At 42.6% G+C, this 13,135-nt stretch overlaps 1 protein-coding gene across 1 annotated transcript in view; it reads left to right on the top strand.

Moving 5' to 3' along the window:
- Window positions 1-13,135, top strand: part of EPHX2 (epoxide hydrolase 2) — a 75,066-nt gene that overhangs the window by 4,302 nt on the left and 57,629 nt on the right. The window contains exons 2-5 of the mRNA XM_069575916.1: window positions 4,205-4,289; window positions 7,169-7,328; window positions 8,797-8,987; window positions 10,948-11,070. Coding sequence (XP_069432017.1) covers window positions 4,205-4,289; window positions 7,169-7,328; window positions 8,797-8,987; window positions 10,948-11,070 — 559 coding nt within the window. The remainder of the gene's footprint in view (window positions 1-4,204; window positions 4,290-7,168; window positions 7,329-8,796; window positions 8,988-10,947; window positions 11,071-13,135) is intronic.

The raw sequence follows: 13,135 nt of genomic DNA, 5'->3' as shown, positions 1-13,135 counted from the left end.
GTGCTCTGATTCGAGAAAGGAAATAGTTGCCCTTTGAGGAGGGAGCCTAGTACGTATCCTGAGTTTCTGGCAAGTATTCTGATGTCTTCTAGGACAGTACGTAGAACAATACATGGTCTCACCCAGATTGAGACTTACATAAGTCATATGTCCTCGGCAGCCTCCTGGCTCCATTCTAGACCACTCACTTATTTATTATTGTTATTGCTCAGTCATTCAGTCGTGTCCAACTCTTTGAGACCCCATGGACTGCAGAATGTCAGGCTTCCCTGTCCTTCACCATCTCCTGGAGTTTGCTCAAATTCATGTTTATTGATTCGGTGATGGTATCCAACCATCTCAATCTTGGTTGCCTCCTTCTCCTCCTACCCTCAGTCTTTCCCAGCATCAGGGTCTCTTCTGGTTTTCCTTTCACACTATTTTAATCAGTGCATAACGTTGTGTGCCTTATAACTCTACTGCATAAATGTTTGTGCCCTTTGTCAGTATAAAAGTTCTCAGTAGGTATACAATTTTTCTAAAGCAGTTGTATCAGATCCTGCTCCTACCAGAAATATAAGAGAGTTCTAGTTTCTCCACATTGTCATTAGTACTTGATGTCATTCTGTTTAAATTTAGCAAATCTGGTGGGTTTATGGTGTTATCTCATGGTTCATTTGTATGTTTTTTAGCCCTTGTATTTTTTTTTAATTTTTACAATGTTGTGTTGGTTTCTGCCATACAACAACTCAACTCAAACCAGAAATAATTATACTTGTATGCTCTCCCTCTTGAGCCTCCCTCCTTTCCCCCCATCCCACAGGGTGAAATAAGTCAGAAAGATGAAAACAAATACATATTTATGCCTAAATGTGAAATCTAGAAAAATGGTACTGATGAACCTATTTGCAGGGAAGGAATGGCAACACAGATGTAGAGAATGGACTTGTAGACATGGAGGAGGAAGGAAAGAGTGGGACGAATAGAGAAAGTAGCATCAACATATATACACTATTGTGTATATGTAAAATGGATAGTTAGTGAGAAGTTGCTATATCACACAGGGAGCCCGGCCTGGTGCTTTGGCACCATGGCTTTAATTCGTGTTTTTCTGATGTATAATGATGTTGAGCTTTTATTAGGTGCTCACTGGCCATTTGATAATTCTCTTGAATGAGATAGTTGTTTGTTATAATTTCTTTTAAACCATTTCTTTGCTCTTCTGAGGATTTTTATTTTGATCTATCTTTAAGTTGACTGGAAGTCTTTCTTGTATTTTTTTTTTTCTTCCAGGAAAGGCATGATGGCAAACTACTATATTAGTTTTCCCTGCCTGAACCTGATTTGTGTGGGTCTCAGCTTATCAATAACCAATGTTCTGTTTAGGCCAGTCCTTGAGGTTCCTATTGTGATTACAAGACACCCTTCAGCAGTAGCCATTGGGGAACTTTGAAAAAAATAAAGGTTTATTACTTATGAGACCTGGAAGTTACACAGCACACCTGGGGCCACATAGTGAGGATATGAGGAGAATGAGAGCACCTGGGCCTGGGTTCTGCTTTTATCAGGGTTCAGGATGTGGGCCATGGTTTCATGGGCTCACTCTTTATTGGTGAATTTCAAACAAGAGCAGGAATTTAAAGCATGGAAATAGAACAAATAGCCCATTTGATCAGTTATGAAAGCAACCGAGATCTCTAAAACAAAGGTGCCTCCTTGGACATAAGTTGTCTGGGGATAGACTTGGGGGGCATTCTTTCTTGGCATCTTTTTATCTCAATGTCTAGTGTGTATTACTCCACCATTTTCTCACATTTAAAGCTGCAAGCATAGAAGGCTGTTGTCAGTCTGAATTGTTCTTCTTTTGTGTATAGTCTATTTTTTTTTTTTTGCCCAAACTTTGTCTGTTAGACTTTCTTATCCCAAGAATTGAAACATTTCCCCACTCTCTATCTGCTGTGGTTATTTTTTCATTAATTTTGACTGGTGAACACTTTCTTTTTTGGTGAACACCTTTGATTTAAGAACTCAGATTTTTCTTTAGCCTGGGAACATCTTCTCCCATTTTTCCTTTGACTATTGCTTTCTGATCTTTCTGTGATTCTTCTTGTTTATCGAAGGAATTTGGCCTCCATAGGCCTTATCTTTTTGTACATTAATTATTTTTTTAAACTTTTTAAAAAAATTGAAGTATAATTACCATGTTGTGTTAACTTCTACTATACAACATAGTGAGTCAGCTCTGTGTATAAGTATATCCCCTCCCTCTTGGACCTCTTTTCTCCTCCCCCACCTCTCTAGATCATCAAAGAGCACCAAGTTGACCTCCCTGCTTGCACATTAATTTTAATTGCTTCATCATTTTACTCTTTGTCCTTGGAAATTTTGTGGGTCTTTTGATTCACTAATTTCATTTCTGTGATAGCCATCTCACTGTTCCCTGCTTTTATTAAGCAACCTTAAAATTTGAAAGTCATGCTTTCCAGTGCCAACAACTTATCTCCAATTGCTTCTCTGAGACACCAGTAAAAATACTGCCTCCTTTTGTTTTATAGAGTTCTCAACCTCTCCTTCCTGTACAGCTGCAGTCTTCCTTTATTTCCTCTTCTTTTGCTGCTGCTGCTGCTGCTAAGTCGCTTCAGTCGTGTCCAACTCTGTGCTACCCGATAGACGGCAGCCCACCAGGCCCCTCCGTCCCTGGGATTCTCCAGGCAAGAACACTGGGTGGGTTGCCATTCCCTTCTCCAATGCGTGAAAGTGAAAAGTGTAAGTGAAGTCGCTCAGTCACGTCTGACTCCTAGTGACCCCATGGACTGCAGCCCACCAGGCCCCTCCGTCCATGGGATTTTCCAGGCAAGAGTGCTGGAGTGGGGTGCCATTGCCTTCTCTGTCCTCTTCTCTTACCTACCCCCAGTTTCAGGCAGCAAAATCAATTCTCCCTGTGCTTTTCCATCTCACTCATCCAGTGTGTAATAGTTATTTGTTTATTTGTTGCCTCACTTGTTCTAGGAGCTCCCTAAGAATATATCCATATTTTTTCATTTTTCTATCACAGCACCAGACACAATGCCCTGACGCCTTAGGTCCTCAACGAAAGATTGTTGAGTTGAACTGTGTGTTGTTTCTTAAAAGTGGGTGGCAGCTGAGAAAGGAATGAGGGATCTTTTCGAGGTGATGTACCATGCTGTGCTTTGTAATTCAGTCATGTCTGACTCTTTGTGACCCCATGAACTGTAGCCCACCTCTGTCCATGGGGATTCTCCAGGCAAGAATACTGGAGCGGGTTGCCGTGCCCTCCTCCAAGGGATATTCCCAACCCAGGTCTGGATCAAACCCAGGTCTTCCCCATTGCAGGTGTATTCTTTACCATCTGAGCCACCAGGGAAGATAGAAATGTTCTAAAACTGCAACACAGTGATGTTTGTACACCACTACAAAAATTACTACAAGTCATTGACTTGTACACTGAAAACTCACACTTGTGAGTTTGATGACATGTAAGTATAATTTAATAAAGTCATATCTGAAAAAAAGAATCAATGGCACAGATGTGCCAAAGCCATTGTTGATGTTGGAAAATTAAACAAGGCTAAAAATAGTAGGGATTTTTTTTTTTAATCTTATGTCTTAATGTTAATCATTGTTACCTGCAAGAGGATTAGTTGGGTAAAAGGTTGTTGACTTATCAGATATGAAACTCCCAGATATCTGTCCTCTTAACATGGAATGTTAAATATTAATACTTTCAACTGGGTTGCCAATTCCATTCCATTCTAAGTTTTTGCCTAGAGCACTATACTAAGAAGGACTATAAATCAGTGTCTGAATGCAGTGGTATAGGATGTGACGGGTTAGAAACATCGGCCAGGAATTTGAGGGAACAGAGTTGTATGTGCCATCTGCTAACTGTCTGATGTCACCCAGCCAGCCATGGGAGGTGAGAAATTATCAAGAAAGTGGAATGGAACATTTTGTTTTGTAATGTAGGAAAGTAAGAGGGTAATGACCTGGTCTCTCTCTGTCTGCCTCTCCTCTGGGCCACATACACAGGATAAACATGAACCAATGTATTAATCAGCTAGGGTTACCGTAAAGAAGGGCTACAAACTGGGTGTTTTCAACAGCAATTCCGGAAGCCAGAAGTCCACCATCGAGGTGTCTGTCCCCTACCTGCTGTTGTGATGAAGTCATTTAAATGTTCCCAATGTTTCTTTGTGTCTTGCAGAGGCTTTCTGAGTAAAGCTTTCCTGAAAGGAGGCCCGGATGGTCCCAGCACTCGTGTGATGAAGGGAGAGATCACATTTTCCCAGGTGCAGTGACGTCTCATAGACCCCCTTAAGGAGATGTTCTGTGCCTACACACCCATCTTCCCCCACTACCCATAAGCTCTGTGAGGGCAGGACCACGTCTTCTGCCTCATCCATTTACCCCTTATAACACTTAACTCACAAGACTGGTGTGGAGACATTTCAGGCTGGTTTACTGTCTCTTTGAGCCAAACAGAGGGGCATGCCCCAGTGACTAGGAAATTCCCCAAGCCCTTGAAGATGTGTGCCAGGGAATTAGAGCAGCCAGAGTAGCTTTTTCTCCTCCTTAAGCTGTAGTTAAATACACATCACATGAAATTTACCACTGTGATCATTTTTAAGTATACAATGCAGTAATGTTATGTATATTCACGTTAGGTAACCAAATCCACTATCCATCTCCAGAACTGTTTTTTTTTTTTTTAAGTTAATATGTTGTATTTTCTTTCTTTCTTTCTTTTTCGGTCACATGGAATGTGGAATCTTAGTCCCCCCACCAGGGATTGACCCTACACTCTGTGCTGTGGAAACTCAGAGTCTAATCCTTTGGACCACCAAGCAAGTCCCAGAATTCTTTTTATCTTCAAAAACTGAAACTCTATACCCATTAAACAGCAACTTCCCACCCCTCCTTACCCCCAGCCCCTGGCAACCACTAATGCATTTTCCATGTATTCTTTACATGGGCTTCCCTGGTGGCTCAGATGGTAAAGAATCTGCCTGCCTATGCAGGAGACCTGGGTTCCATCCCTGGGTCGAGAAGATCCCCTGAAGGAGGAAATGGCAACCCACTCCAGTATTCTTGCCTGGAGAATCCCACATGCATAGAGAGAGGTGCCTTGTAGGCTACAGTCCCTGGGGTCACAAAGAACAGGGCACAACTGAAGTAACCAACACTCATGCAGCATTTGCCCTCTTGTGACTGGCTTATTTCACTTTGCATGAAGCCTTCAAGTTTCATCCATACTGTAGCCTGAGTCACCATTTCCTTCTTTCTAAGGGTGAATGGTATTCCACTTATGCATGGACCACACTCTGTTTGTCCATTCATCTTTCGAAGGATGTTTGGGTTGCTTTCTCCTTTTAGTTATCATGAATAGTGCTGCTATGAACATGGGTGTACAAATATCTGTTTGAACCTTGCTTTCAGGTTTTCTGGGTATATATCCAGAAGTGGGATGGCTAGATCATAGGGCAGTTTCACTTTTTAACTTTTTGAGGAACCACCATATGATTTTCCATAGTGGCTGTGCCATTTTTCATTTCTCTGCAACACACCCGAGGTTACCAGTATTTCCATATCCTTGCCAACTTATTATTTTTGTGTTTTTTTTTAATAGTAGTCATCCTTAGAGTAGTTGTTTTCAGGCCAAGCCACTGGGTCAGAGGCAGTTTTGCTAATTAATAACTATGTGATGGGTGGACTTTGGAATCTAGGGACAGAATGTGGGTCATGGTTCCCACTTACAGATGTGTGAGCACACCAAGTCCCAGAAGCTCTCAAAGTCAGTTTTGCCATCTATAAAATGAGACAAATAACACTGTCCATCTCCTAGGCTGTTATGAAGATTGAAAAGTGCTTAGCACAGTGCTTATCATGTAATAACTGCTTAAGAAATAGTAGTTATTATTATTACTACAACCTTGACTTTTTAAATTTGTAGTATGTGCATGCTCAGTCGCTTTGGTCGTGTCCAACTCTTTTGTGACCCTATAGGCTGTAGCCCACCAGGCTTCTTTGTCCATGGGATTTCCCAGGGAAGAAGAATGGAGTGGGTTGCCATTTCCTCCTCCAGGGTAATCTTCCCATCCCAGGGATCAAACTCAAGTCTCCTGCTGGTGCTGCCATTTTAAAAAAATGCCACAGACCAGGTGACTTAAACAACAAAAATTGATTTTCTCAGAGATCTAGAGGTAGAAACCCAGGATCAAGTTGTCAGCAGGGCTGGTTTCTCCTAAGGCCTCTCTCATTTGCTTGCAAATGGCCTCCTTTTCCCTGTCCAGACACTTTGGTTCTTCTGTGTGTATCTGTGTCCTGATCTCCTATTCTTTAAAGGACACCCATCAGATTGGATTAGGGCCCCCAGTGACTTCATTTTACCTTAGGGAAGTGAGTGAGTGAAAGTCACTCAGTTGTGTCTGACTTTTGGTGACCCCATGCACTGTAACCCATCAGGCTCCTCTGTCCGTGGGATTCTCCAGGCAAGAATATTGGAGTGGGTTGCCATTCCCTTCTCCAGGGGATATTCCCAACCCTGGGATCAAACCCAGGTCTCCCACATTGCAAGTGGATTCTTTACCATCTGAGCTACCTTAATGATTCTTTAAAGACCTTCTCGTCAATGACATCACATTCCAAGGTCTTGGGGTTTAGGACTTCAACATGAATTTGGAGGAAACAAAAGTAGGCTCATAATAGGGATGTTTGAGTAGTTTCCAATTGGGAGCTCTTGGGAATATCACTGTTAGAACACTTTGGCTCATGTCTTTTGACATGTGTAGACAATTTCCACTGGGTATGTGTACAGGACCCTAATGCTGAGAAAGGACCCTAATGCTGAGAAAAGACCCTGATGCTGGGAAAGATTGAGGGCAGAAGGAGAAGGGGGAGGCAGAGGACGAGATGGTTGGATGGCATCACCAACTCAATGGACATGAGTCTGAGCAAACTCCGGGAGATAGTGAAGGACAGGGAAGCCCACTGTGCTGCAGTCTGTGGGGCTGCAAAGAGTCGGATATGACTGAGTGATGAACAATAATGTGTCCAGGAACAGATGTTGTAGCTCACAGGCAATGCATGTGTTCAGATTAAGTATGTGCTGCCCAAAGCTTTCCCAAGTGGTTGTACCAACTGACAGTCCCTCATCAATTCACTTTTGCAGTGGGTGCCATTCATGGAAGAAGACTGCAGGAAATGCTCCAAGGACTCTGGAATCTGCCTTCCAGAGAATTTCTCTATCAAGCAAATCTTTGAGAAGGTACTTTCAGCAAGAAAGATCAACTACCCCATGCTTCAGGCAGCTGTCACTCTCAAACAGAAGGGTAAGGATCCAATACTGGCCATTCTCTGACCTAATTGCAGTAGAACCATTGGGAAGGTCAGGTTGTAGTATGTTGAAATGTGATTTGAGATCAAGAATCTTCTGGGCCTAGATTGAGAGCTGTTCTTCAAACACAGCTTCAAAATAAGTTTTAGGAAATGGCCAAAATAAGCACTATCAGAATATCTGTTAAGAAAGAATTTTGTTTAATTAGCAATTTATGCCTCATGAGCAAAATTCTCCCCCTACCATGGCACCAGTAATGACCTGAATGACCCAACCTCTTGTCACAGTGATTATAAAACAAAGCCTTTTATATTTTGTTTTGTTTTGATTGTGCCATGAAACACAGAAAATCTAAGTTCCCCAACCAGAAATCAAACCCACACCCCGTGCAGTGGAAGCGCATAGTCTTAACCACTGGACCACCAAGGAAGTCCCCAAAAACAAGACCTTTTAAACAACCATGATTTTCTCAACCTCTTCATGTCACAGTGGTTGAGCTATATGAGCTGGCTGACATGGATTCAAGTGGTGTCAGATAGTCTAGGACATGAGGTCATGCCCATTCAATAGGTTTTTACTTATTTATCACAGAAATTTTAATTGTTAATTACAAAGATGATTTAAAATATGGAAAAATGCTTTAGACAGGAGGTTAAATAATAAAAGCAGAATGGTAAAACTGTCAGAACACTAAGATTATACTTATGTAAAAATGCAGTTGGGTATAAAGAAGGAAAGGACTTCCCAGGTGGCACTAGTGGTAAAGAACCCACCTGCCAATGCAGAAGACTTGGGTTTGATCACTGGGTCAGGATGATTCCCATGGCAACCCACTCCAGTATTCTTGCCTGGAGAATCCCATGGACAGAGGAGCCTGGGGGGTTACAGTCCATAGGGTTGCAAAGATTCAGGCACAACTGAACACACAAACAACACACACACTAACAAAGTTTGCAGTAACGTGGCCTGGGAGGAGGGTGGAGGGTTGGAGTGGCAGTCAGAAGGTGGGATTCTAGGCCTTGCTTGGCTCTACCTGTACTGTGTGGCTCTGGGCAGGTTAGAATTTGTCTGAGCTTTCATTTTCCTGTTGGTAAAGGTGGGATGGTAAGGCCTACGCTGTCTGCCCTAAAGGTGTAAGGATCAAAGGGGCTGATGAAAGTTAAAACACTTTGATCAGATGAGCTTCTTGCTCTGCAATTGCAAGGAATGAAGGGATGTATCATCTCCATCCAAAAGCCCTTGGTACACGCCATTAGCTGGATCTCATGTCTGCATCAGAAGGGGTGGATGGGTAAAGATGGTGCTTTTCCAACTTGTCAGTTGAGAAGCCAGGCATCAGGAGATTGATGTAAGTGAGCAGAACCCTGTTTGGCCCCATCTTTGGGACCCCCTCAGTGGGACACCCGGAGCTTCTCAGAGCAAAGTTCTGTAGCTGGCCGATTCACTGGCACCTTCTTGCTTAGGATTTACAACCTGCATCCTCACCAACAACTGGCTGGATGACAGCGCTGAGAGAGGCAGCATGGCCCAGGTGTTGTGTGAGCTCAAGCCACACTTTGATTTCCTGATTGAGTCATCCCAGATTGGAATGGTCAAGCCTGACCCTCAGATCTACAAGTTTGTGCTGGACACCTTGAAGACCAGCCCCAGTGAGGTATGTGGACACTGCCTTTCAATGGAAAAGAATGTTCTAGAGTGATTTCAGTCAAGAAAAATTGAGGGACCTTCCCTAGAGGGTCCAATGGTTAAGAATCTGCCTTCCAATGCAGGGGACACAGGTTCAGTCCCTGGTTGGGGAACTGATATCCCACATGCTGTGGGGTAACTAAGCCTGAACACCCAGGTGGAGAGATCCCGGGTGCCACAACTAAGACTTGATGCAGCCAAATAAACAAATAAATTTTTAAAACATTAAAGAGATGCAAACAGGTAGGGGACACCTGGGACTTGGCAGAGTGGTCCAATGTCCAGTGACGGGAGCGACTTCTCCCAGGCCAGGACTTCTAAAGGGTTTTCACCTGCCCCTTCAGCCTAGGAAGTTCTACCAGAGATGGGCCTCTGGTTAACCTCTGTGCCTCTTGCAGGACCTTGGTTAAAATAGGCATCATTGTCCAGACCATTCAGAATGGCTTCCCAGGTGGCGCTGGTGGTAAAGAACCCACCTGCCAATGCAGTGAGACTTCAGAGATGCGGGTTCAATCCCTGGGTCGGGAAGATACCCTGGAGAGCTTGGTTAAAACAGTTATTGTCCAAAGCTGCCAGACCAGCTGCCTGCATTTACCTATAAAGAAACATAGACCCTGGGAGGCTTTCCCAAGACCGCAGGCTAATGTCACCCAATCAAAGTCTGTACAGGAAGGGGATCCAATACTACAGGAGTCTCTTTGTAGGCACCCCCACACCCCTAACTCCTGCCTTCATGCCGTGTCTAGGTTATCTGGTCTAAAATGTTGTTTTTGTTGTGTTTCACTACTCTATTCTCCGCAAACGTGGTTGGCCCAAGACAAAATTCCTCTCTGACACTTTCCTGTTGGCCCCTTTCACCCATAAGCTGATCGTTGTGACACACAGACTCTCTAGTTGTGGCATGTGAGCTCAGTAGTTGCAGAGGTGGGCTTAGTTGCTTTACAGCATGTAGGATCTTAGTTCCCTGACCAGGGATCTAACCAGTGTCCCCTGCATTGCAAAGCAGATTCTTAACCACTGGACCACCAGGGAAGTGCCAAAGGATCTTTTTTTTTTTTAATTTAGATCAGATCTACTCAGAATTTATATAGGGAATAGGTGAAGGAAGGAATAACTTTTCTTCCCCCAAAACAGTTGAAATATTTAATCTTTTAAGTAATCCTTTTCCTTACCAACTGGGCATGACACTTTTATTAGAAACTAAATTCTCATTTGTGTATGAGTCTATTCCTAGACCCTTCTATTTCATTAATATGTTTATCTCTTTTCTAGAACAAAACTTTTTCTTTTTACCTTTTATAGCTTCATATTTTATGAAGCCTTTTATTATCTGACCTTATTATAGGTCTATTCCAAACATTTTTTGGAGGGGGTCTATTCATACATGTTGATATTCCTAGATGAATTTTAAGTTTCATCTGGTAAGTTTATATGCATCCTTCATCTTCTTACAGTTTCAGATTTCAGGGAACATGTGTATCTAACTGTGTGTTTATATGTATGCTTACATAATTAAATTAATTACAAAATTAATTTTAAGAGTGAACAGTTACATGGAGAGAAAAATAACTCAGTATTTTATCAATCTGATCATGAGATTACTAATCCTTTTTTTTTTCTTTTAAGATTTTCTTATATGGACCATTTTTTAAGTCTTTATTGAATTTGTTACAACACTGCTTCTGTTTTATGTTTTGGTTTTTTGGCTGAGATGCTTGCGGGGTCTTAGCTCCCTGACCAGGGATAGAACCCACACCCCCTGCATGGAAGGCAAAGTCTTAACCACTGGACTGTCAGGGAAGTCCCGAGATTACTAATTCTTCACCTCAGCCACCGTCCACACCGTAGCATATTTCAGGCTAGTGGCCCTCATGCTTAAGTTTTGCTTTGATCAAACTAACGCTACCATCCATGCTGTTTGCATTCAGGTGGTTTTCTTAGATAACTTCGAAACTAATCTGCAGCCAGCCCATGAGATGGGAATGGTCACCATTTTCGTCCGTGACATTGATGCGGCCCTGAAGGAGCTGGAGAAAGTAACCGGGGTGCAGGTAACTTTCCATCTGTGCCGAGTCGGATTTCCTGTCACTTGCCTGTGTTTAGCCACGCTCAACAAAACACGCGGAGTTCCAGGCAAGGACCTTCTGGGTGGAAGACTGTTACCCTTCCTGTAACCAGCATGATGTCTGTGACAAACTTCCTATTTCCTTCTCTGCAGTCAGCAAACAGGGAAATGATGCTCAGAGAGCAAGAATCTATATTGGTCAGAGGCAGGGGACCAAGACTAGAGCAAGGCCCTCAGAGTCACACGTTCAGAGTAAATACTGAGAATGTCACTGCTGGGTCCTCCTCTGCAGTGGGCAGGAGCCCTGTTCTCTGATCTGCCTGGTGATGCTTCTGGAGCTCGGGCACAGTGGTTTGGTTCCACCCGGGTCACACCCTCTCGGCAGTCAGAGGGAAGGGCCCAAAGTTAATCTGATCCTTTCTCAGGAGAGAGGGAGGCCCACCAAGATGCTGCTGGGGGCTGCTGGGGGTTAGCTTGCTCTGGCAGAAAGGAGGCATCTTTTGTTCTTTTAAAAATGTACTTATTTATTTGGCTGCATCAAGTCTTAGTTGCCACACACTTTCTTTCTGACACTTATTACCACCAAATATGTGGAGGTTTTTCCCCACACCAAGCAGTTCTCTGCTGTTGGAATCCTTTAATGCATCGGAACCTGGTGGTCTGGAGTCGACAATAAGAAAGTGAAAGAAGGAAAGAGGCTAATGTTCCCCGGGTTACACAGCTGGCCTTCGCACTCCAGGGAATAAGCCAGAAATAGAGAGAGAGAGAGAAGGAAGGACATGGGGACCCAAGTCTGATGGAACAAGTGTGCTTTATTGAATTCTGTGTGACTATATACACCATATTACAAGGTAGCTTTTTCAGATAAAGATCAAAAGACCAGGCTTTACAAGTTACCAAGGAAACAAGGAGCAGTAGAGGCCATAATGCCAAAAGGCAATCCATATCAAAAGAGGGTCATAGATAATCCCTTTCACCATATGGAAAAGCTAATGAAGGAAATCCTATGCAAGAATCCCATCTCTTTGACCTCAGTCCTGGGAGTGGCTTGCCACTCCTCTTGCTCCTATCAGGAACTGATAAGGAACAGAGGGTTCAAGAGAGATAGGAAACAGCACACAGGAATCCTACTGTTAAACATTCCCTGACAATTCCCCCTATTTTATTATATTTGTAAAAAAAAGTCTTGACCATTTGAGTTGTTTAGTTTTAACAATTTTTGCAGAAAGGCAACGGTAAACAACAAATATAATTGCCAAGACAATCGCCAGAGTTACAGTTCCAGACCCGATGCTGTGGGTGATGCTTTGAAACCATCCTCATGGGTCTAGCCCAGATAATTGATCAGCTAGTTGTTCAGCTAAAGTTTCCAGATTGGTGGATGAAGGCAGACTTTTAAAGAAGATTTCAAAGATTTCTCTTTGCAATAATTGTACATTCAGAGAGGCATTATCATATATAGTTTGTAAATGAAATTTGATTTGTTCCCAGTTATAGGCACTATGATCGAATTCAACAGGAGTAACACAAAATTGAGTAGAAATCCAATCACATTTTAGTATCACTTGGTTTTGTACATCTATTAAATGATTTCCAACCCATTTGATGGTTGTTTTTAGTTCCTGTATTTCATCTTGAATATCCTCATCTATCTGAGCCTGAGTGGCCAACATAGTATGAGCATCTTTAGTCCAATTTTGGATAAAATTATGTGTTTGAATTGAGGTTTGTAAACCAATGCCAGAGACAGCACCAGTGGTGCAAATAGATATTAATCCCAAAATGCCAAGAATCAGCCATCCAGTGAATAGTTTAGATCGTCTAAATAATTGAGTAAGTAACCAGGAAGAGAGCCCGAGGCCATTGGAGATTTACTGGTAACCACAAATTACATCAAGATCCAAGAATCAAAAGGTATTCACTTCTTAAGGAAATACAAGCATTAAGACAGGTATATAATTTGCACTTTATAAATTTACAGAACATAAAGTCTTATTGAATTGTCAGTTTCCTATGGCTAAAACAAAAGGAAGGGGAATACAAGCTTGTAG

Source organism: Ovis canadensis, chromosome 2, assembly GCF_042477335.2.
Source record: "Ovis canadensis isolate MfBH-ARS-UI-01 breed Bighorn chromosome 2, ARS-UI_OviCan_v2, whole genome shotgun sequence".
Lineage (NCBI taxonomy): Eukaryota > Metazoa > Chordata > Mammalia > Artiodactyla > Bovidae > Ovis > Ovis canadensis.
This window is presented reverse-complemented; position numbering and strand designations above follow the sequence as displayed.